Raw genomic sequence first — 22,820 nt, 5'->3', positions numbered from 1 at the left:
GCACGCATCGCTTTGTGTGACAGGCGGGAGACCAGCGATCAGGTGTAAAAAAAAAAAAAAAATAGTTATTCTCACCTTCCGACGTCCCGTTCAGCCATCCTGCCTCTCTCCACGCTCCGGTCCCAGTGATCCTTTGCACGAATGACCGCGAGACTTTGTTATCCTCCGAGACCGTGACATCTCGCGGTCATTCGTGCAAAGGATCACTGGGACCGGAGCGTGGAGAGAGGCAGGATGGCTGGCTGAACGGGACGTCGGAAGGTGAGAATAACTATATTTTTTATTTTGATTCTATTTTTTACAGCGATGGCCAGCGATGCCGCGCGCTGGGCGTCGCTGTGCTGATCGCTGGTGAAGCTGTCTGTGTGACAGCTCACCAGCGATCACATAGCGACTTACTAGCGATCCTGACACCTTGATATCGGTGTCGGGATGGCTGGTAAGTCGCTTAGTGTGACGGGGCGTTTAGCGATGCACCAGCGCATCCTGACCGCGTCATATCGCTGGTCGGGATTGCTGGTGCATCGCTAAGTGTGACAGTACCTTAAGGGTTAAAAGCAATAAAAAAAAAAAAATTAAAAAAAAAAAAAATGGAATGTATTACTGTGAAAGTGACCCAAAAACAGTTCTGACCTCCACAAACCTCTGGGTACTCCCATTGCACATGTACTAGACCGCAACAACCACTGGCATTTGTATTGCATTTTTATCAAAATTGATTCAAAACACAGAGGATAATTGATATTTACCAGACTGAAAGACGTATCTTGCAAGGCCCTGCATCAACTCTGCTGGCCACGTCGGAGGCGCGGATTCCTCTTGTTCTCTTTTTAGCCGAAAGGAAAGTTCAAAACCAAAACCACTCGATCCATCGGGTCCTGTGTATCTAGAATATGAAAAATATAAATATTAAGACCAAAAGGGATTCTTTAAAAAAGGAGTTCAGGTATTCATTTAGTTTTTAAAATATAACTGCTTTCATTCCTGAGGAATAATTGCAATATAACACGCTGGCATTCTGTATATGGGGGCTCCGCTCTCCCTGTCCGCGAAATGTACAGGACACCTGTTTATTGCACAGAGGCTATATCATCTGCAAATTAAGGAGGGGTGGGTTTGGCTTCTGCAAGCCCCCTTCAGAAACAGTATCACTAGTGTCTGGATATATCAGTTAAACCCCAATCACTTGTATAGGCCACCATATACTACAATAAGTAAATACGTCAATCCTAATCTACAAAAGGAGCAGAGGCCACAAGCTTCCTGCAGTTTTGTAACCAGCTGAATCCGCCCCAATCCTAGACCCGTGTCACTGCAGAAGTCACAGAATGGTATAACATGCTACACCACATAGCACATGCCACTAATGATTATATTTTAAGATTAAGACGATTTTCAGAAACTCATGCCAATGTTAGGTTTTGTCAGGGGGAGAGGTAAACTGAATCTGTGAGGTCTCATCCTGTGAGATTAGAGCGTGCTGTTGAATAAACGCCATCCCCGCTCTGTTGGTGGCCCCTGCGCTGCTCATTATTGATGGCGTTAACCAGCGCAAACAAATCTCAATCTGAAACCAAATACACTGTAGGAAAAGGCTTCCATATGTTAGGCATTTCTCCAGGGGAGGTCGACCTCCCGCACTCAGATAAAGCCTTCATTTAACAGGGAGGGCTCATTGATGCAAGGCCGACACGGTGGCAGACCTGCACCTCCTGACACCCTCAACAGAACGTCTAAACATTTACGCACAATACGTGATCGAGTAGGTCACAGAAAGGAAGCCACACACAGTCCAGCTCTTATACCGGCAAACTGATTAATTCTACTGAAAGTTATTTCATCTGACACTGGGGGAACCCAAAAATGAGGTCGGGTATTTGTATCCAGTACATAACATAATCTGGGATCTGACAAATAGATAACTGAAGACAAGCCTCAGTTTATTACTCAACTCCCACAGCACATTGTTGGTCCCTTTTACACACCCCAGCTGTGTAATTTAGGATATCTGACAGTCTTTATAGGTAGCATGAAGCCTAGCTGACTTCCCTGTACACACGCACACTTGCATGCATTTTTAAAAGCTGGAGAGAAGACCACACCATAGCCAGACATTTCTGAAGGAACCTCATCTCCCTGGAGAACAAAAATTGGTCCTTGTTGAAATTGAACAAGTCCAATCCTTCTTTCCATAGGACAAGAAAACAAATGAAGAAGTTGCCGCAGAGAAGCACCAGCACCACTTATTTCTACTCGAATTTATCAGGATGCAGATCCAGTAGAAAACGCACGCAGGTTTTACCATGACATTTTTTTACGGAAATACCACGGACGCCGCCTTTTGATGTAAAGTATACAGTGAACTGCGCAAAATTTTGCACAATATAATATGGTCTTAAAAAAGGGTCAAAAAAGCAAGCGAAAGGACTGCCAATGATGTATGTGAAGACAAGAAAGACATATGATCATATGAAAGTCCGTTATGCTAAATTACAACAATCACTAATCATTTAGTCCCAGCTAGGACTGTGTACAAGGGACAAAAGAGAAGCCAAAGCATTCTCTCATTTTACTAGTTTTGCATTTTGACTATTGGCAGCAAGTAAAGTTTCCTGTATCTTATCACATTCGCATGAAGGAGACACTGAAGCTTTGTGTGGCAGCAGAGAAGTGCCAGGTTTCCTGGAAAGCCTACTACTTGTATGATCTCAGCTGTTCACAAAGACCCCAGAGAAGACAGCAGCCCCCCCACATACAGCTCCCTCCGGAGCCTCACACAATATACACATCCTGGCAGCCTCAGCTGCAACTTCTGGGATGGCTGAATGCTAAAACCACATCTGCAGGGAACCTGGAGGACATGTCACATATAGAGAACAAACAGGAAAAATACACAAAACTAAGGCAGTGATAATCAGCATCAACGATACGATAGACTACCAGGATGAAGGGGGTCATCTGAAAGCGGTGGAGGCCAACAAAGCAGGGGAAGGCTATAAGACAGAGGTCCCCAACCTCTCAGACCTTGAGAGCCACACTGAGCTCCTGCCCCACTCACAGCAGTGACACCCACAGCCCACTACTACCAGCATAATGACAGCCAAATCTTTTCCACTCAAATCACACAAGGGCTTCCCATCTTACCCCCATTCAGATCTGAGCTTCTGTGCAAGGCTACACACAAAAGTCACCATCTAGAGATCTACTCTTTAAAGCAGTTTGCTACACCTGGTAATAATGCACTAAGCCAGCAGACAGCCGCGTGCCACACATAGTAGACTTGCAAGCCCATGTGGCTCCTTATCTGCAGGTTGGGGACCCCTGCTATAAGAAGATAGCAAAGAGTTTTCAAGTTGCCCTTTCCTCAGTTCGAAATGTAATGGTGAAATGGCAGTTAACAAGAACAGTGGAGGTTAAGTTAAGGTCTGGAAGACCAAGCAAAATTTCAGAGAGAGTAGCAATTCTATGAGCAGGAGAGGCAAATCAGAAACCCCACTTGACTGCAAAAGACATTCAGAAAGGTTTAGCAGACTCTGGAGTTGTGGTACATTGTTCTACTGTTCAGAGACACTTGAACAAACATGGTCTTCATGGAAGAGTCATCAGAAGAAAACCTCTCCTGTGAATATCTAAACAAGCCTGATGCATTTTGGAAACAAGTCTTGTGGACAGGTGAGGTGAAAACAGAACTCTTTGGCCACAATGCTCAAAAGGTGTGAGTGGAAAAAACAAAACAAAAACAGACTAATCATGCTTGGGGGGGGGGGGGGGGTCTTGTGTTGAAGCACATGGCACAGGGAACATTTCATGGGTGGAGAAAGAATGGATTCAATAAAATAGCAACAAAATTCTTGGTGCAAACATAACTTCACATGTAAAAAAAAGCTGAAGTTGAAAAGTAGATGGCCTCTATAAATGGATAATGATCCTAAAACACATCAAAATCCACAACAGACGACCTCAAAAAGGTACAAGCTGAATGTCTTAGGGTACGTTCCCAAGGTCAGTAAATGCTGCGGGTTGGACACTGCATACATCTGCAGCATCCAGATGTTACAGCATAGTGGATGGGATTTCAAGAAATCCTAAGTCTATGCATGCACCGAAGCCTGCGGCTTACCTGTGGATACGGACATGCGACATCTCCACAAGATAAATCTCACCCACACAATGTATTGGACGCAGTGATTCCACACGGTTCAATGAACACATGCGGAATCACCCGCGTTCAAAAGCTGCCAGGGAATGTACCCCTACAATGGCCCTCACGGTCCCCTGATCTGAACATCATTGAATATATTTGCCTAGACCTCAAAAGAGCAGTGTATGCAAGACGACACAGGGATCTCGCAGAACAGAAGAAATTTTCCAAGGAAGAATAGAGGAAAATCCCTCAAACAAGAACTGACAGACTCTTGGGTGGCTACAAAAAGCATTTTACATGCTGTGCTACTTGAAAAAAGGGGGTGCTACACTGCTAGTAGGTAGGAACCATGCAGGGTGTACAAACTTTAGCATCCAACCATTTCCCTTTTTGGAAATTTTTTAACTTGTAAAAGATGAAAATATATTTTTTTTGCCTAAAACACAAAATAAACAAATCATCTTTAATTTTAGGCCTTTTAGAGATCAGTTCACCTTCAACTTGCTTAACTGTTCGCAATAACAGTAATTTTGTCCAGGGGTGTCCAAAGTTTTACATGCCACTGTATATACACAGCACTGCCATATCTACCTTCCTGATCCTGGTCTGCCTTCTCTGTGGGGAGTTTAGCCATTACTCCATCTCTGCAGTTGCTGATGTTCTAAAACATCAATGAGTTATATACCTATTGGCATAATGTCTGCAATTATTGAAAGGCCCACAAGCAGTTGGAGGGTTTCTCAAATAAATCTTTTAAAACCGAAGCCACCCTAGTGAATGTCAAATCTGTTTTCTAAAAACCCCACTGATCAGTGGTGGTTGGTCATACATTTTCCTTGCAAGCATAACCCATTCTTGTATACAAATACAAGGACAGTCTGATCCGCTCTTCATTTGGCCCTGCTCTGAGCCTGCCATTTCGGGAAAAGCCATCTGCTCAGAAAAGATAGCAAAGTTGTAACATACAAGGTTTTTGGGTTTTTTTAGTACTTCTATAGCAATGCAAGAAGAAAATCCATTTGTAACATTAATCACTTACTCATGTACTCTGTTATCTCCATACAAATCACTTAGTCCAAAACTGACATAATGCCAGTGCTCAGGAACATTAAGGGTGGGATTGCCCAGATTACGGTACATGCTGACATAGTCCAGTGGATCAGGTCCACCCAACCTGCAAAGTAGGAAGGAAAAAAAAAAAGTCACTTTAATAATCCTATTTGAAGAAACAATAGCAGAAGTTTTTAAAAACCTAAACAATTAGTCTGGTTTCATATATCTGAAACACGGCCCATGCTTAGATCACAACACCAGGACTTGACTACAGGGTCTCCCGACCGGACGGCTTTAGGGTGTGTGCACACGCTGCGGATTGTCCTGCGGATTTTTCTGCGTGGATTTGTCAAAAACTGCAGGTAAATCCGCAGGTCAAAAGACCTGCGGTTTATCTGCAGTTTTTCTGCGGTTTGACACCTGCCATGGAGCAGGTGCCAAACCGCAGTGGAATTCGCACAAAGAATTGATATGCTGCGGTTTTGAAACCGCAGCAAGTCAGTGCGGAAAAATCTGCACAGCGGTTTTCATTTTTCATTGATTTTAATGGTACTGTACACCGCGGCAAAAACTGCTGCGGATCCGCAGGACCAAAACCGCTGCGGATCCGCAGCAGAATCCGCAGCGTGTGCACACACCCTTATAGGCCATATATGAGGCAGATAGCTCAGGTAATGCGGTAGCTCGGCGTTCTGATCTTACGTTTAGGTTACAGTTTTAAGAAATGAGGCAGCCAGGATCAAAAGAACGACTTTTTACTTCTGACGTTTCAGACAGGACAGTTTCATTTGTATTTTCAAAAACAAAAAAATTAAAAAAAAAAAAAAAAAAAATATTATATATATTATTCAAACAATATATATATATATATATATATATATATATATATATATACACACACACACACATACACACAGTACACACCAAAAGTTTGGACACGCCTCATTCAAAGAGTTTTCTTTATTTTCATGACTATGAAAATTGTAGATTCACTCTGAAAGCATCAAAACTATGAATTTACACATGTGGAATTATATAATTAACAAAAAAGTGTGAAACAACTGAAATCACGTTTTATATTAATAAAATTTATTTCTATAGCGCCGATATATTCCGCAGCACTTTACATTTCGGAGGGGATTTGTACAGACAATAGACATTACAGCATAACAATAATCACATAGATCATAACAAATACCAAGAGGAATGAGGGCCCTGCTCGCAAGCTTACAATCTATGAGGAAAAAAGGGGAGACACGAAAGGTGGGTGGTAACAGTTGCCCTGATTGTATGGACCAGCCATAATGTTAAGTGTGTAACAGTACAGACGCAGAGGGCTAATGGATGCATAAAGCATGTGGGAACATGATGCGGGAAACCTGGTTGTGGTAAAAAACTTTTGGCTGTGCCACATAGGGATAGATTAGGTTAATGTGTTGAGGCGGTAGGCCAGTCTGAATAAATGAGTTTTCTGGGCACGCTTAAAATTGTGGGGATTGGGGACTAATCGTATTGACCTGGGATGTGCATTCCAAAGAATTAGCGCAGCACGTGTATAGTCTTGAAGACGGGAGTGGGAGGTTCTGATTATTGAGGATGCTAACCTCAGGTTATCAGCAGAACGGAGGGCGCGGGTAGGATGGTATACTGAAACAAGGGAGGAGATGTAGGGTGGTTATATTCTAGGTTCTTCAAAGTAGCCACCTTTTGCTTTTATTACTGCTTTGTACACTCTTGGCATTCTCTTGATGAGCTTCAAGAGGTAGCAACCGGAAATGGTTTTCACTTCACAGGTGTGCCCTATCATGTTTAATAAGTGGGATTTCTTGCCTTATAAATGGGGTTGGGACCATCAGTTGTGTTGTGCAGAAGTCTGGTGGATACACAGCTGATAGTCCTAACCATCAAAGCGCCACAAAGAAACTGGCTCACATGAGGACCGCCCCAGGAAAGGAAGACCAAGAGTCACCTCTGCTGCGGAGGATAAGTTCATCCGAGTCACCAGCCTCAGAAATCACAGGTTAACAGCAGCTCAGATTAGAGACCAGGTCACTGCCACACAGAGTTCTAGCAGCAGACACATCTCTACAACAACTGTTAAGAGGAGACTTTGTGCAGCAGGCCTTCATGGTAAAATAGCTGCTAGGAAACCACTGCTAAAGACAGGCAACAAGCAGAAGAGACTTTTTTGGGCTAAAGAACACAAGGAATGGACATTAGACCAGTGAAGTCTGTGCTTTGGTCTGATGAGTCCAAATTTGAGATCTTTGGTTCCAGCCACCGTGTCTTTGTGCGACGCAGAAAAGGTGAACGGATGGACTCTACATGCCTGGTTCCCACCGTGAAGCATGGAGGAGGTGGTGTGATGGTGCTTTGCTGGTGACACTGTTGGGGATTTATTCAAAATTGAAGGCATACTGAACCAGCAAGGCTACCACAGCATCTTGCAGCGGCATGCTATTCCATCCAGTTTGCATTTAGTTGGACCATCATTTATTTTTCAACAAGACAATGACCCCAAACACACCTCCAGGCTGTGTAAGGCCTCTTTCACACATCAGATTTTCGCCGTCAGGCGCGATCCGGCTCTTTTGACAAAAACCGGATCCGGCGAATTGCAATGCCAGATCCGGTTTCCCCCCCATTGACTTGCATTTGCGCCGGATGGCCATGTGTTTTGTCCGGTTATCGCAAGATCCGGCAATGTGTCGCAATCCGGCGTCTGGAAAAAACGGCAACTGTAACGTTTGTCTCCGGCGAAAAAGCCGGACCCTCCGGATCCGGTTTTTTGGGTCTGAGCATGCTCAGTAGCTCTGCCCACAGCACACATATATAAAAACATGGGTGTGGCTGAGGGTCCCACTGTCAACATGCCACCCAAGACAGGAACCAGGCGCAGTTGAAAGCAGGAGACCACTGCAGCACCATCAGCACCACCACCACCGCAAATGGAGTAGCAAAGGGAACATGCTGAACAACGGGAGGGGAGTCCACCAGCAGATGAAAGACGGTAATTATCAAATCCCCCATTCCTCAAAACTAGGGCCATGGAATATCAAGATATTCATTGGCCCTTTGTTTCTCTTTATTCAACAGCCGCCCAAGAGATGCAGCAGCAGCAGCACTGGCAGCAGCACCACCCACAGCCATAGAGTCTGGCCAGCAAGAGGACACCACATCATCTTCTGGGAGCCCTCCCTCGCATCGTCAGCGTTTGATGGTAAGTTTTTATTTCCAAAATCCATCATCTCTGTAATATATGTCTATTCATTGCCTTTTATTTCAAAACAGGAATCACAAGCTGAAGAGGAGCTCCCAGAAGAAGGAAGGGGTGGACAGACACCTGGAGTGGGCTCACAATTGGTAAGATTTTTTCATCAAACGCAGAAACACAACATCACACTACACACAACGAAAACAATGTACCGCAGACATCACACAGAAAACAAATATGCCAACAAACACATACATTTTTTTTCTTTTCTTCTCTAGTCTTCCCAATCTGGTGCTCGGCCAAGAGGTCCTCGCAGTGCCTCCCAGGGTCGTCGGCGACAGCAACGCGGCGGTCACCAGCGTGTAAGTATAATATTTAAGTTAAATTTTGGTACACTTTTTATTTCATGTCTTAAAGTGTGGTGACTAATTTTGCTATTTTTCTCTTTTACTTTAACAGCCTTCACAGCGTGCTCCCGACTCTGACGGCGAGGATGGAGGAATAGATGTGGACCACCTCATCGATCTCGTCAGAGAAAGGGAGCCGCTATGGAATATGGCTGACCACCGCCATGATGACCTGATAGTTACCCGACGGCTCTGGGAGGAAATCTGTTCGCTCCTTGTGGACCGCTGGGAGGACCTCGATGCTTGGGCCCAGATTAAAGAGCGTAAGTATATACAGTACCGGTTGCTTGATGCAAACCAGTGTTTCCCGAACTCCAGTCCTCGTGGTCCCCACGGATCATGTGTTCAGGATTTCTATTTACTATGGAAATCCTGTAAACATGACCCCTGGGGACCATGAGGACTGGAGTTTGGGAAACACTGATGTTGTATACTAACCACTTTGTCGTTTCAGGGGAGAGAATTGTGAAGTGGTGGCGGTCTGTGAGGGATCGTTTCAAGAAGGAGTTCAATAAAGAGATGCGGGCACCGAGTGGATCTGGAGGACGCAGGAGCAAGTACAAGTACGCACGAGCCCTGTCGTTCCTCCGGGATACAATGGTCACCAGAAGGTAAATATTACACACCACATGTAAAAAAAAAAAAAAAATGTTTAGATGTAAAAAAAAAATTTTCGGCCAGGCCTATGCCATGTCACTATTTTATTTGTTTTTTTTTCTCTTTATTCCACAGCACGGTGAGCAGCACTTGGGAGCCTGCATGATTGGACCCTTCTGAGGCGATCCCTGAGGAGACCGGCACCGAGGGACAATTCGACCGCCCTGGTACATCTGCACCTTCCCACACATTACAGCCATCTGTCCCATCCACCAGCGCAGGAGCATCGTGGCCGACAACATTACATGAAGCTGCTGGTGAGGAGATCGCTTTCCCTTTACCCCACCCTTCTGCCCGCCACCTCTAGTACACCTGCGGGTACTGGGCGGCAGCGGCAGAGGGGTCAGGAAAAGAGTTATGCGCCAGAGTTCTTGCATCTGAATGCATCTTTCCAGACCTGTCTAAAAGTCTTGTCAGAGCAAATCTCCGCAGGCTTTCAGCAGATCAACTCCAGCATTCTGGAGGTGAAGACACTTCTGCAAACCATGCATTCAGAAGCAAGATCTTCGCCAAACCACACCTTTTTCAGGTCTGTTGTGGAGCGCATGGAAACGCTCTCTCCTAGCCAGCAGATGCATGTAATGTATTCGTACCTCCCAACCTCCTCGTCCCACCCTCCTCCCACCCCAGTAGTTCCTCCACCTGCACCCCCTCCAGCCACTTTCCATCCTCCCCCTCCTATTAAATATCAGTACCAGCAACCTCCCCAGTACCAGCAACCTCCCCAGTACCAGCAACCTCCCCACTGCCAGCAACCTCCCCACTGCCAGCAACCTCCCCACTGCCAGCAACCTCCCCACTGCCAGCAACCTGCCCCGTACCAAACTCCTTCCCCGTACCAAACTCCTTCCCCATACAACTTTCCATCAACATCATCTGCTCCTACAGTCCCTGCCCAACCCTCCACCACCCACCACCTCTTCTGCCTCCCACATGTCCACCCATTCTGTAGCTTTTTCCACACCTTCACCTCTAACTGTTCCTTCCCCACCACGATCCCAGTCCTCTCTCCACACTCCCAGTGTCGAAGTGTCCCGCAGCCCCTCCAGCAGTATTTCCACCCCACACTACACAAATTTATAATATGTGTGTATTTTAATAAAAATGACCAGTTTTATGGTTTCAAAGCTTTATTAAAAAAGTTTATTTAAATTTAAAAACAGTTTACTAAAAAAAAAAAATTTTAAATAAAAGTTAAATTATTGTTTACAATGGTTGTCTGTCATTTCTTTCTGCGGCGAAATATGTTTAAAAAAAAAGGATAAATACAGGGTATTTAAAAGGTAAAAAGGTATTCAAAACCAGGTATATAACTGTGGGTAAATTTTAGCTTTTTGCCACAGTTGTGTTCCTGGTTGTGTTTGAAGCAAAGTATTTCACCTAAAAAGTTGTGTTTATTGTTGGTGATTTCCTAACAATGTACACAACTTTTGTTAAAAGGTGAAATACTTTGCATAAAACACAACCAGGTACACACCTGTGGCCTAAAGGTAAAAGTAGTAAGACCATGACAAGATAGCCAACTTTGGTTGGCAAAGGTATATACTGTTGGTACAGAAGGTACACAAGTTTGGTTAAGGGCACAAATCTTTCACACTCTGTCATCCTGCCAGTGTACTCTGCCTTGAGGTGACAAAGTATAGTGCAAAATTGTCCCTCATTACTGAAACCGTCACAGAACTTCTAGTGGTAATGTCATGGTAATCTTGCAAGGTGGTTTCTTCAGAGGTGTCCGCAATGGAAATGGGTTCCTTGCGGATAACAAAATTGTGGAGTACCACGCAAGCGTTTATCACCTCGTCCATAGTTTCTGTCTTGAAGTTGATCGCAGTCAATAGGACCCGCCATTTGGCTGTCAGAATACCAAAGGTACATTCAACCATTCTTCTTGCTCTTGTGAGGCGGTAATTAAAAATGCGTTTTGTTCTTGACAATCCTCTGCTACCGTACGGTTTCAAAAGGTGTTCTGACAGCTGGAATGCTTCATCCCCTACACAGACAAATGGCATAGGTGGACCAGATGTTTGCGGCAGTGGTCTAGGGGATGGGAACTGGAAGGTGTTTCCATACAGTTCACGCCCTATGGCAGACAGTTTGAAAACTTGAGAGTCATTTGAGCGACCATAGGCCCCAATATCAACAGCAATAAATTTGTATTCCGCGTCAGCGATGGCCATGAGGACAATTGAAAAATATTTCTTGTAATTGAAATATTCCGATCCGGCTGGCTTTACAATGCGGATATGTTTCCCGTCCACAGCGCCCAAGCAGTTCGGAAACTGACATATCTGTTGAAACTTTTCTGAAATTTCAATCCACCTCTCTGTTGTGGGCTCTGGTAAAAACTCTTCAGCTAAGGAGTCCCACAGTGCACGGCATGTGTGCTTCACTATTCCAGATATGGTGGAAATCCCGAGTCTGTACTGGAAATGCAGTGACGAAAGGGATTCTCCAGTTGCAAGAAATCTGTGGGGAATTAAAAAACAATCAATTAGTTTAAACTAACAGCATTACATACCAAAACTCAGCTATAACACTTGGAGATGCAAACTACCACCAACAAGATTGCAGTGAAAGTGTGCTCTGATGCGATCACATCCAATAAATGTGGCTTACCTTAAAGTCACCATCAGACGCTCTGCGGGTGAAACAGAGAAGCGGCAATAGGTGTCCGATTTTCTTATGAGGTGTGCAATGCTTTCCACCAAGTAATCACAATTCTCCATTTTCATCCGAACATATCCAAAAATAATTTCTCTGGGTTTCGTCTAAGATCCATGCAGAGTGTAGAATAGACCCCACGCGTCATTCTCTTGGCTGTGATGGGGTGGATCCACAAACGTCGTCTACGATGCCTGATGCGCTGCTGTCTCGCTCTCTCCTTCTCCAGAACAATCGCCCTCAAACGATTCGCCTCCGCTGTAAAATCCGCCAAATTCTTCAGAATATTTCCAATCACAACATCCATCTTCGCCAGTAACTTGCTCTTCTCTCCAACCTGCACTTTCTCCTCTACAACCTGTCAAAGAAGGGCTGTAGGAACACGGTATATATAGTTTTTCAGTAGCCAATCCCGTTCATAAGGCCACAAGTGGAGTTTTTAAAAACCGGATCCGACGTAATCCGTCGAAAAACGGATCGAAAACCGGATGAGACGGATCCGGTTTTGGCTGTCATGCGCAAGACGGATCCGGCAGAAAACCGGATCCGTGACATCCGGTTTTACAAAACATTTGCCGGATCCGGCGCTCCGGCACGACGCCGGAACGCGCCTGACAGCGAAAACCTGATGTGTGAAAGTAGCCTAAGGGCTATTTGACCAAGAAGGAGAGTGATGGGGTGCTACGCCAGATGACCTGGCCTCCACAGTCACCAGACCTGAACCCAATCGAGAGGGTTTGGGGTGAGCTGGACCGCAGAGTGAAGGCAAAAAGGGTCAACAAGTGCTAAGCATCTCTGGGAACTCCTTCAAGACTGTTGGAAGACCATTTCTGGTGACTACCTCTTGAAGCTCATCAAGAGAATGCCAAGAGTGTGCAAAGCAGTAATCAAAGCAAAAGGTGGCTACTTTGAGGAACCTAGAATATAAGACATATTTTCAGTTGTTTCACACTTTTTTGTTAATTATATAATTCCACATGTGTTAACTCATAGTTTTGATGCCTTCAGAGTGAATCTACAATTTTCAGTCATGAAAATAAAGAAAACTCTTTGAATGAGAAGGTGAATCCAAACTTTTGGGCTGTACTATATATAAAGTATATGCACAGGGAGAATGGTTCGCAGCCCGGATTAACTCCATTGGGAGCACTCTCCCAATTTGTGTTTGACAAAAGGTTTCTCAACCAGGGCAAGTCCAGTGGTGAGAAGCTGCCGGGAGACCATCCAGTGGACACTTCCAAAGCGCCCTACCCGGCTACATTCAACGCAGCAGCGTTTCAGAGCAACACAGAGAAAATGCACAAAGACCAGCATTTTATACTATGGTGTCTCTGGATAGATGCATGCTCCTTAATGAATTAGGTACATCTTTCAGAATCACAAACGTACTCCAGTTGCAGATTGGCATACACATCTGCTATAATTAAAGCCACTTTGTAGAGTAAATTACGAATCCTTCTGGCCACGTCAGTTTTTGTGGCAAAAGTTGGAAGATATTTGCATAACTGTATATTGCGTAATAATTGTGACCTTTTTAGCCAGTTTTGTCACGAAATAGGCTTGATGAATTCTCGCCATATTTTCTTGTACGGTAGGAGCTGTATTTCATGCTGGCACATGTACACGGAACTTATTTGCTGGTAGTAAATCGTTGCTGCCGACTTTCCTTAAAGGGAAGCCGTCAGCAGGTTTGTGCAGAGTAACCTACAGACAGTGTCAGGTCGGCGCCGTTATACTGATGAAAATGCCGCCATTTTGATTGAGCAAATCCCCCCCCCCCCCCAGAGAAATGATGTCAGCACTATTTTGCTGAAAATACATTTTTATCCCCAAAATATTATATGACTAAATATAGGCATAATCACCCTTTGTATCAAGCGACAGTGAAGGCGCCTGCGTGATGAAGGTTGAATGCAGCATGTTAAATAGGGGGCAGGTCACTGGAGCATCAGTATCCTGTCATAAGCCCATAAGGATGAATGTGAAAGCACAGCACTACATAAAGACCCCCCCCTACAGGCCGCCCCGCAGCTCGAGAATCTCATTAACTGAAAACTACAAATAAAGATTAAACAGCAACCACAAGACGGATTTCATCACCCCAGGTATCATTTTAAGTCTGGATAATGGAGCCAACCTGACAGTGTCTGTAGGTTACTGGGCACAATCCTTTGACCCTTGGTACTATCAACTGTGAAATTTGCAGAATGTTGATGGAGTTTTGTAAACCTTTAACGCTGATTTAGTGCGTTTTTGCCAAGCAGATTTGCTAGCAAAACCTGAAGCAATCCTGATGCTAGCAAAGCGAAGAAACCTGAAGTGTCATGCACAAGTTGAGTATTTTTGATTTGCAAATTTGGTCCATAAAATTATCTGCAGCGTGTCAATTCTCGTTGCGTTTTTTTATCATTGACCTCACTCAAATCAGTGCAAAAACGCACATTTTTCTTCAATGGATGCATTTACTCAATGTGTGCATACAGCCTTAGACACGTTGCTGGAAAATCTGATGTGTATAAAATTCAGTGAGCGGAAAAGCTGAAAACACAAACAAAAAACTAGACAGGAAAAGTAGATAAGTACAGTAATCGTTACCTCCTTAAGATCGAAGCACCAATGTAGTCACTTTCAGGGCTCATTCAGACGCCTGTGCAAATTGGTCTAAGATCACGCATAAATGTGTGGACTGGCGGCGGCTCTCCGACCTGAGCATGATTGCTTCATCTGTTTCTATGAAGCGGTCACGCTCGGATTGGGAGAGCCGCCACCAGTCCACCCATTGAGCTCTCTTACAGAACCTGCTGCTATGTAGCAGTGTAGGAAAGCTCCATGCTTGACTACAACATTTATTATGGAGACTGCAGGTTCTCCAACACTTGAGACCATCAAGTTTAATTATACATGTTACTCAGCAAAGCAAACATATCACATTAATCTATTGCAATAATATCCCAGCGAGGAGCTACACAATCAGCCTTAACGACGGTTGTCACACAACACAAACTGATGATTGCGCCAGACGAAGAGCTTTCAGACTGGTCACATCTGAATGAACAGCAAAACAGGTGCTTTTTTGGCCTGGATGCAAAGATTTGGGAAGGATTTAAGAGAACCTGTCAAGTCCATTTTACCACTAAAACTAATGCTATGGTTGTATAGAGGGTGGTACGACAAGAAAAATTACTGTAATTTTTGCAGTAATCACATGTCCTAGCTCTGACGAATGAAGTTTTGAAGCCACATGCAAAATTAGCCTGGAAGTGTACTGAGGTCATGTTTATGCAATTGGAGAAGATAAGACACCCCGCAGCGCATTTCCGGGTTAATTAGCATGAGGCATCAAAGCTTCATTCCCTGTACTGGTACACTCAATTACGATAGAACAGCTAGCATTTTTATTGTGATACTAGGATCTATAGTCACACTAATAGTTTCAGCATTAAAACCATTCAGTTTCTTGTTAATATGCATGGAAGCATTGTGGCTCAGTGGGTAACATTGCAGCACTGAGGTAAGAAGTTTGAATTCGGGACAAGGAGTTTGTATGTTCTCCTTGCTTTTGTGTGGGTACACCTAGTAAAGAATTTAGATCTTGAGCCCCAATGTGTACAGTGATGATAATGTCTGTAAGACACTGCAGAATATGATGGCGCCTATACAAGTAAAATGATCATAGCAACTAAAAGTTATTGCCTGATCCAGGGTCCTGATCACTAGCACAGCAAACATCTACTGAATTGTACTAACTGCACAACACAAGATCAGGTCTCAGATGGCTGCCACAACCATTGACATGTGCTACAAACACAGTCACTAAAATGCAGCTCCAGTAATGACGCAGTCATGGCCGAGTGTCTTGGCACTCTTGAAATTGTTCCAGAAAATTAATATTTCTGCAAGAACATTACTGGACAAAATTGTTGGCACCCTCAACTTAATATTTGTTTGCATGTCCTTTGGAATAAATACCTGCAATCATTTGTCTCCTATAACCATCAACAACCTTCTTACACCTCGCAACTGGAATTTTGCACTACTCTTTTTACAAGCTTCTCCAGGTCTCTCAGATTTGAAGGACGCCTTCTCCCAACAGCAATTTTAAGATCTCTCCAGAGGTGTTCAACAGGATTATATCTGGACACACTGCTGGCCACTTCACAACTCTCCAGCACTTTATTTCCACCCATTTCTGGGGGCTTCTTGAAGTACGTTTGGGGTCATTCTTATTGTCCTGTTGGAATACCCAACCCATGACCTAGGACACAAACCCAGCTTTACGACACTGGCCATCACATTGCGACCCCAAATCTGTTGGTAATCTTCAGATTTCATGATGCCTTGCACACAGTCAAGGCACCCAGTGCCAGAGGCAGCAAATCAACCGAAAAACATCTTTGAACCTTCACCATATTTCACTAAAGGTACAGTGTCCTTTTCCTTGTAGGCCTTGTTCAGTTTTCGGTAAACAGTATAATGATGTGCTTTACCAAAAAGCTCCATCCTGGTCTCATCTGTCCATTAGACGCTTTTCCAGAAGGATTTTGGCTTATTCACATACATTTTGACAAACTTCAGGCTAGCTTTGCTTTGTTTCTGTCAGCAGATTGGTCCTCCTGGGTCTCTGGCCATAGTGTTTTGTTTCATTCAGATGACAGATACGGTAGTTCCTGCTGACACTGATGCACCCTGAGCCTGCAGAACAGCTTGAATTTCTTTCGAACTTAAATTGGTGCTGCTCAACCACCATCCGGACTATCCTGCATTGCAATCTTTCGTAAAAATTTTTCTGCCGCCAAGGGAAGACATTTTTAGTTGCGGATTACATACGTGATTTGTCTATCCAATTGCTTCGTTTTTTGTACTTCCTTCGGGTGTAAAAATTAAAGGGAACCTTGTAGCACTGGGGTCTTGGGTTCAAATCCCACCAAGGACAACATCTGCAAGGAGTTTGTTTGTATGTTCTCCCCGTGTTTGCGTGGATTTCCTCCGGGTTCCTCCCACACTCCAAAGACATACTGATAGGAAATCTTTGTTGTGAGCCCCACTGGTGACAGTGCCGATAAGGTTTCTAAAGCGCTGTGGAATTAATAGCGCTATATAAATGAGTAAAAATAATAAACCTGCTCATATAGGGTTAATCTGCAAATTAATAATTGTTTTGAAACTGTGTGGCGCCGGCATTGAAAGCACCGCTGCCAAGAGGAAACCAACTTTATTCCCCCCAGCCAGGCTGACTCTTTCAGTCACGGCTCTGTGTATAGAGAGCAGTGGCTGTAACCACGCTGCTGGCACTGACCGAAAGCTGGCCGTTAGTCAATGCAGGAAACGCAGTTAGTCACTGCTCTCGCTCTATACACAGAGCGGTGACTGAAACAGTGCCCACGCTGCACCTAAGGCCTGGATCACACCTCAGTTTTTAACCCCTTCATGACCAAGCCTATTTTGACCTTAATGACAAGGCCATTTTTTGCAATTCTGACCAGTGTCCCTTTATGAGGTAATAACTCAGGAACGCTTCAACGGATCCTAGCGATTCTGAGATTGTTTTTTCGTGACATATTGGGCTTCATGTTAGTGGTAAATTTAGGTTGATAATTTTTGCGTTTATTTGTCAAAAAATCAGAAATTTGGTGAAAATTTAGAAAATTTTGCGATTTTCAAATTTTGAATTTTTATTCTGTTAAACCAGAGAGTTATGTGACACAAAATAGTTAATAAATAACATTTCCCATATGTCTACTTTACATCAGCACAATTTTGGAAACAAAATATTTTTTTGTTAGGAAGTTATAAGGGTTAAAAGTTGACCAGCGATTTCTCATTTTTACAATAAAATTTACAAAACCATTTTTTTAGGGACCACCTCACATTTGAAGTCACTTTGAGGGGTCTATATGGCAGAAAATACCCAAAAGTTACACCATTCTAAAAACTGCACCCCTCAAGCTACTCAAAACTACATTCAAGAAGATTATTAACCCTTCAGGTGTTTCACAGGAACTAAAGCAATGTGGAAAGAAAAAATGGACATTTTAATTTTTCCAACAAAAATTTTCTTTTAGCATCAATTTTTTCATTTTCACATGGGAAACAGGATAAAATGGATGCTAAAATTTGTTGGGCAATTTCTCCGGAGTACAACGATACCTCATATGTGGTCATAAACCACTGTTTGGGCGCACGGCACGGCTCAGAAGGGAAGGAGCGCCATTTGACTTTTTGAATGGAAAATATGCTGGAATATTTAGCGGTTGCCATGTCGTGTTTGGAGAGCCCCTGTGTGCATAAACATTGGAGCTCCTCCACAAGTGACCCCATTTTGGAAACTAGACCCCCCAAGGAACTTATCTAGATGCATAGTGATCACTTTGAACCCCCAGGTACTTCACAAATTGATCTGTAAAAAAAAAAAAAAAATACTTTTTTTTTCACAAAAATTTTCTTTTAGCCTCAGTTTTTTCATTTTCACATGGGCAACAGGATAAAATGGATCCTAAAATTTGTTGAGCAATTTCTCCTGAGTGCACAGATACCTCATATGTGGTCATAAACCACTGTTTGGGTGCACGGCATGGCCCGGAAGGCAAGGAGCACCATTTGACTTTTTGAATGGAAAGTTAGCTCCAATCGTTATCGGACACCATGTCGCATTTGGAGAGCCCCTGTGCACCTAAACATTGGAGCTCCCCCACAAGTGACCCCATTTTGGAAACTAGACCCCCTAAGGAACTTATCTAGACGTGTAGGGAGCACTTTGAACCCCCAAGTGCTTCACAAAAGTTTATAACACAGAGCAGTGAAAATAAAAAATAATATTTTTTCCTCAAAAATGATTTTTAGCACACTATTTTTAATTTTCACAAGGCTAACAGGAGAAATTGGACCACAAATCTTGTTGTCCAGTTTGTCCTGAGTACGCTGGTACCCCATATGTGGGGGGGAACCACTGTTTGGGCACACGGCAGGGCTCAGAAGGGAAGGAGCGCCATTTGACTTTTTGAAATGCAAATTACTTCCAATCGTTAGCGGACACCATGTTGTGTTTGGAGAGCCCCTGTGTGCCTAAACATTGGAGCTCCCCCACAAATGACCCCATTTTGGAAACTAGACCCCCTAAGGAACTTATCTAGATGTGTAGTGAGCACCTTGAACCCTCAAGTGCTTCACAAAAGTTTATGACGCAGAGCCGTGAAAATAAAAAAAAAATTTTTTCCCTCAAAAAATTATTTTTTAGTGCGCAATTTTTTATTTTCACAAGGGTACCAGGATAAATTAGACCCCAAAATTTGTTGTCCAGTTTGTCCTGAGTACGCTGGTACCCCACATGTGGGGGGGGAACCACTGTTTGGGCACACGTCGGGGCTCGGAAGGGAAGTAGTGACATTTTGAAATGCTGACTTTGATGGAATGGTCTGCGGGTGTCATGTTACATTTGCAGAGCCCCTGATGTACCTAAACTGTGGAACCCCCCCACAAGTGACCCCATTTTGGAGACTAGACCCCCCAAGGAACTTATCTAGATGTGTGGTGAGCACCTTGAACCCCCAAGTGCTTCACAGAAGTTTATAACGCAGAGCCGTGAAAATAAAAAATATTTTTTTTTCCACAAAAAAAAAAAAAAATGATTTTTAGCCAGCAATTTTTTTTTTCACAGGGGTACCAGGATAAATTGGCCCCAAAAGTTGTTGTCCAGTTTGTCCTGAGTACGCTGATACCTCATATGTGGGTGGGGACCACTGTTTGGGTACACGTTGGGGCTCGGAAGGGAAGTAGTGACATTATGAAATGCTGACTTTGATGGAATGGTCTGCGGGCATCATGTTACATTTGCAGAACCCCTGATGTACCTAAACTGTGGAACCCCCCACAAGTGACCCCATTTTGGAAACTAGACCCCCTAAGGAACTTATCTAGATGTGTGGTGAGCACCTTGAACCCCCAAGTGCTTCACAGAAGTTTATAACGCAGAGCAGTGAAAATAAAAAAATATTTTTTTTTCCTCAAAAAAAATGATTTTTAGCTAGCAATTTTTTTTTTCACAAGGGTAGCAGGATAAATTGGACCCCAAAAGTTGTTGTCCAGTTTGTCCTGAGTACGCTGATACCCCATATGTGGGGGATGACCACTGTTTGGGTACACGTCGGGGCTCGGAAGGGAAGTAGTGACATTATGAAATGCTGACTTTGATGGAATGGTCTGCGGGCATCATGTTTCATTTGCAGAACCCCTGATGTACCTAAACTGTGGAACCCCCCCACAAGTGACCCCATTTTGGAAATTAGACCCCCTAAGGAACTTATCTAGATGTGTGGTAAGCACCTTGAACCCCCAAGTGCTTCACAGAAGTTTATAACGCAGAGACGTGAAAATAAAAAATATTTTTTTTTCCCCCAAAAAAATGATTTTTAGCCAGCAATTTTTTTTTTCACAAGGGTAGCAGGATAAATTGGACCCCAAAAGTTGTTGTACAGTTTGTCCTGAGTACGCTGGTGCCCCATATATGGGGGGGAACTATTGTTTGGGCACACGTAAGGGCTCGGAATGGAAGTAGTGGCGTTTTGAAATGCAGACTTTGATGGAATGGTCTGCGGTCGTCATTACGTTTGCAGAGCCCCTGATGTGCCTAAACAATAGAAACCCCCCACAAGTGACCCCATTTTGGAAACTAGACCTCCCAAGTAACTTATCTAGATGCCTGGTGAGCACTTTGGACCCCCAAGTGCTTCACAGAAGTTTATAACGCAGAGACGTGAAAATTAAAAAAAAAATTTTTTACACAAAAATATTTTTTTAGCCCCCAATTTTTTATTTTCCCAAGGGTACCAGGAGAAATTAGACCTCCAAAGTTGTTGTGCAATTTTTCCTGAGTACGCTGATACCCCATATGTTGGGGTAAACCACTGTTTGGGCACACGTCGGGGCTTAGAAGGGAGGAAGCACCGTTTAACTTTTTGAACGCAAAATTGGCTGGAATCAATGGTTGCACCATGTCGCGTTTGGTGACCCCCTGATGTGCCTAAACAGTGGAAACCCCTCAATTCTAACTCCAGCCCTAACCCCAACACACCCCTAACCACAGCCCTAACCCCAACACATCCCTAACCCAAATTCCAACCCTAACCATAACCCTAACCCCAACAGACCCCGAACCCTAATCCCAACCCTAACCATAACCCTAACCACAAGCCTAACCCTAATTCCAACCCTAACCCTCTTTCCAACCCTAACCCTCTTTCCAACCCTAACCCTCTTTCCAACCCTAACCCTCTTTCCAACCCTAACCCTCTTTCCAACCCTAACCCTCTTTCCAACCCTAACCCTCTTTCCAACCCTAACCCTAACCCTCTTTCCAACCCTAACCCTCTTTTCAACCCTAACCCTAACCCTCTTTTCATAACCCTAACCCTAACCCTAATGGAAAAAAAAAAATAAAAATATTATCTTTATTTTATTAGTTCTGCCTACCTATGGGGGTGATAATCGGGGGGTTTATTTACTTTTTCTTTCATTTTGATCACTGTGAGAGTGATCAAAATGAAAGAATGGAATCTGCAGTCGGCAGATTCGGGCGGGCGCACTGCGCATGCGCCCGCCATTTTCAAAGATGGCGGCGCCCATCATCCGGACCCGAGGGACACCGGGAGGGACGGGGGGACACCGGAGGTACCGGGGGGGGGGGGTGAGGGGGGGATCGGAGGCTGGCGGGGAGCAGAGGGAATGGGAGGGGCGCAGATGATGACAGCGGCGGCAGATCGCCGCTGTCATTCAGTTGCGGGGGGGCGATTGCCGGTGGGGGGGGGGTGGAATTGGTGTCTCCAGCCATGTCCGATGCTACAGCAGCGTCGGACATGGCTGGATTGTAATATTTCATCAATTTTCATTGATGAAATATTACTATCGCTCTGATTGGCTGTTTCACTTTTAACAGCCAATCAGAGCGATCGTAGCCACGTGGGGGCAAAGCCACGCCCCCTGTGGTGAATTACAAAGCCCCCTGTATCTGCGGGTCGGGTGACCTTTCAGTGACCCCGGTCACCCGACCCGCAGGGGGGCCACATAGGCGTCACTGTTCAGATTTGAACCAGGTTTCATGACGCCTATGTGGCGTCATTGGTCGTGAAGGGGTTAAAATCCGTCAAAATCCGTTGAAAAACGGATCCGCCATTTCTTTGGCGGATCCGTTTTTTTGTCCCATAGATTTCCACTAGTGGCTACCGCGGATCCGTCAAAAAAACGGATCTGTTTGCGGCAAAACGGAAACGGATCCGTTTTTTCACACTTTGGCGGATCCATGCGGATGCCAAAAACAGATGTGTGAAACAGGCCTTAAGACTGCAACCTGAGGGGCGAGAAATAAAGTTAAATTTCCTCCAGACAGCGGTGTTCTTAGCGCTGATGCCGCACGGTGTCAGAACGCTATTAAAACCGCTGATTAACCCTCTGGATGCAGGTCAATAACATTATTTTACATTACAGGTTCCCCTTTCAAATGCCGTTGATTACCAAGAAAAAAAAAAAAAAAAAAAGGAAAAAAAACCAATGGCGTTCTCAAACTCAACCGGGAAAAAAATTAAAGATTTAAAAAAAAAAAAACACCATGTGAAGATAGCATAAGTGTGTTTGAAATTAAAAACTCCCAACAGGTGGTACCTGCACCCCAGGGAGTACAGTCAGTCCTCATGTG

General features: G+C 44.2%; 1 protein-coding gene across 2 annotated transcripts in view; it reads right to left on the bottom strand.

Moving 5' to 3' along the window:
- Positions 1-22,820, bottom strand: part of SUFU (SUFU negative regulator of hedgehog signaling) — a 60,781-nt gene that overhangs the window by 36,028 nt on the left and 1,933 nt on the right. For both annotated transcript variants that reach the window (XM_073555751.1, XM_073555750.1), the window contains exons 2-3: positions 5,184-5,318; positions 750-886 (exon numbers count right to left, since the gene is read on the bottom strand). In XM_073555751.1, coding sequence (XP_073411852.1) covers positions 750-886; positions 5,184-5,318 — 272 coding nt within the window. The remainder of the gene's footprint in view (positions 1-749; positions 887-5,183; positions 5,319-22,820) is intronic.

Source organism: Dendrobates tinctorius, unplaced genomic scaffold, assembly GCF_039654945.1.
Source record: "Dendrobates tinctorius isolate UK_male_01 unplaced genomic scaffold, ASM3965494v1 ptg000230l, whole genome shotgun sequence".
In the NCBI taxonomy this organism is placed as follows: Eukaryota; Metazoa; Chordata; class Amphibia; order Anura; family Dendrobatidae; genus Dendrobates; species Dendrobates tinctorius.
Note: the sequence above shows the minus strand (reverse complement) of the source record. Positions and strands in the feature narration are given on the sequence as shown.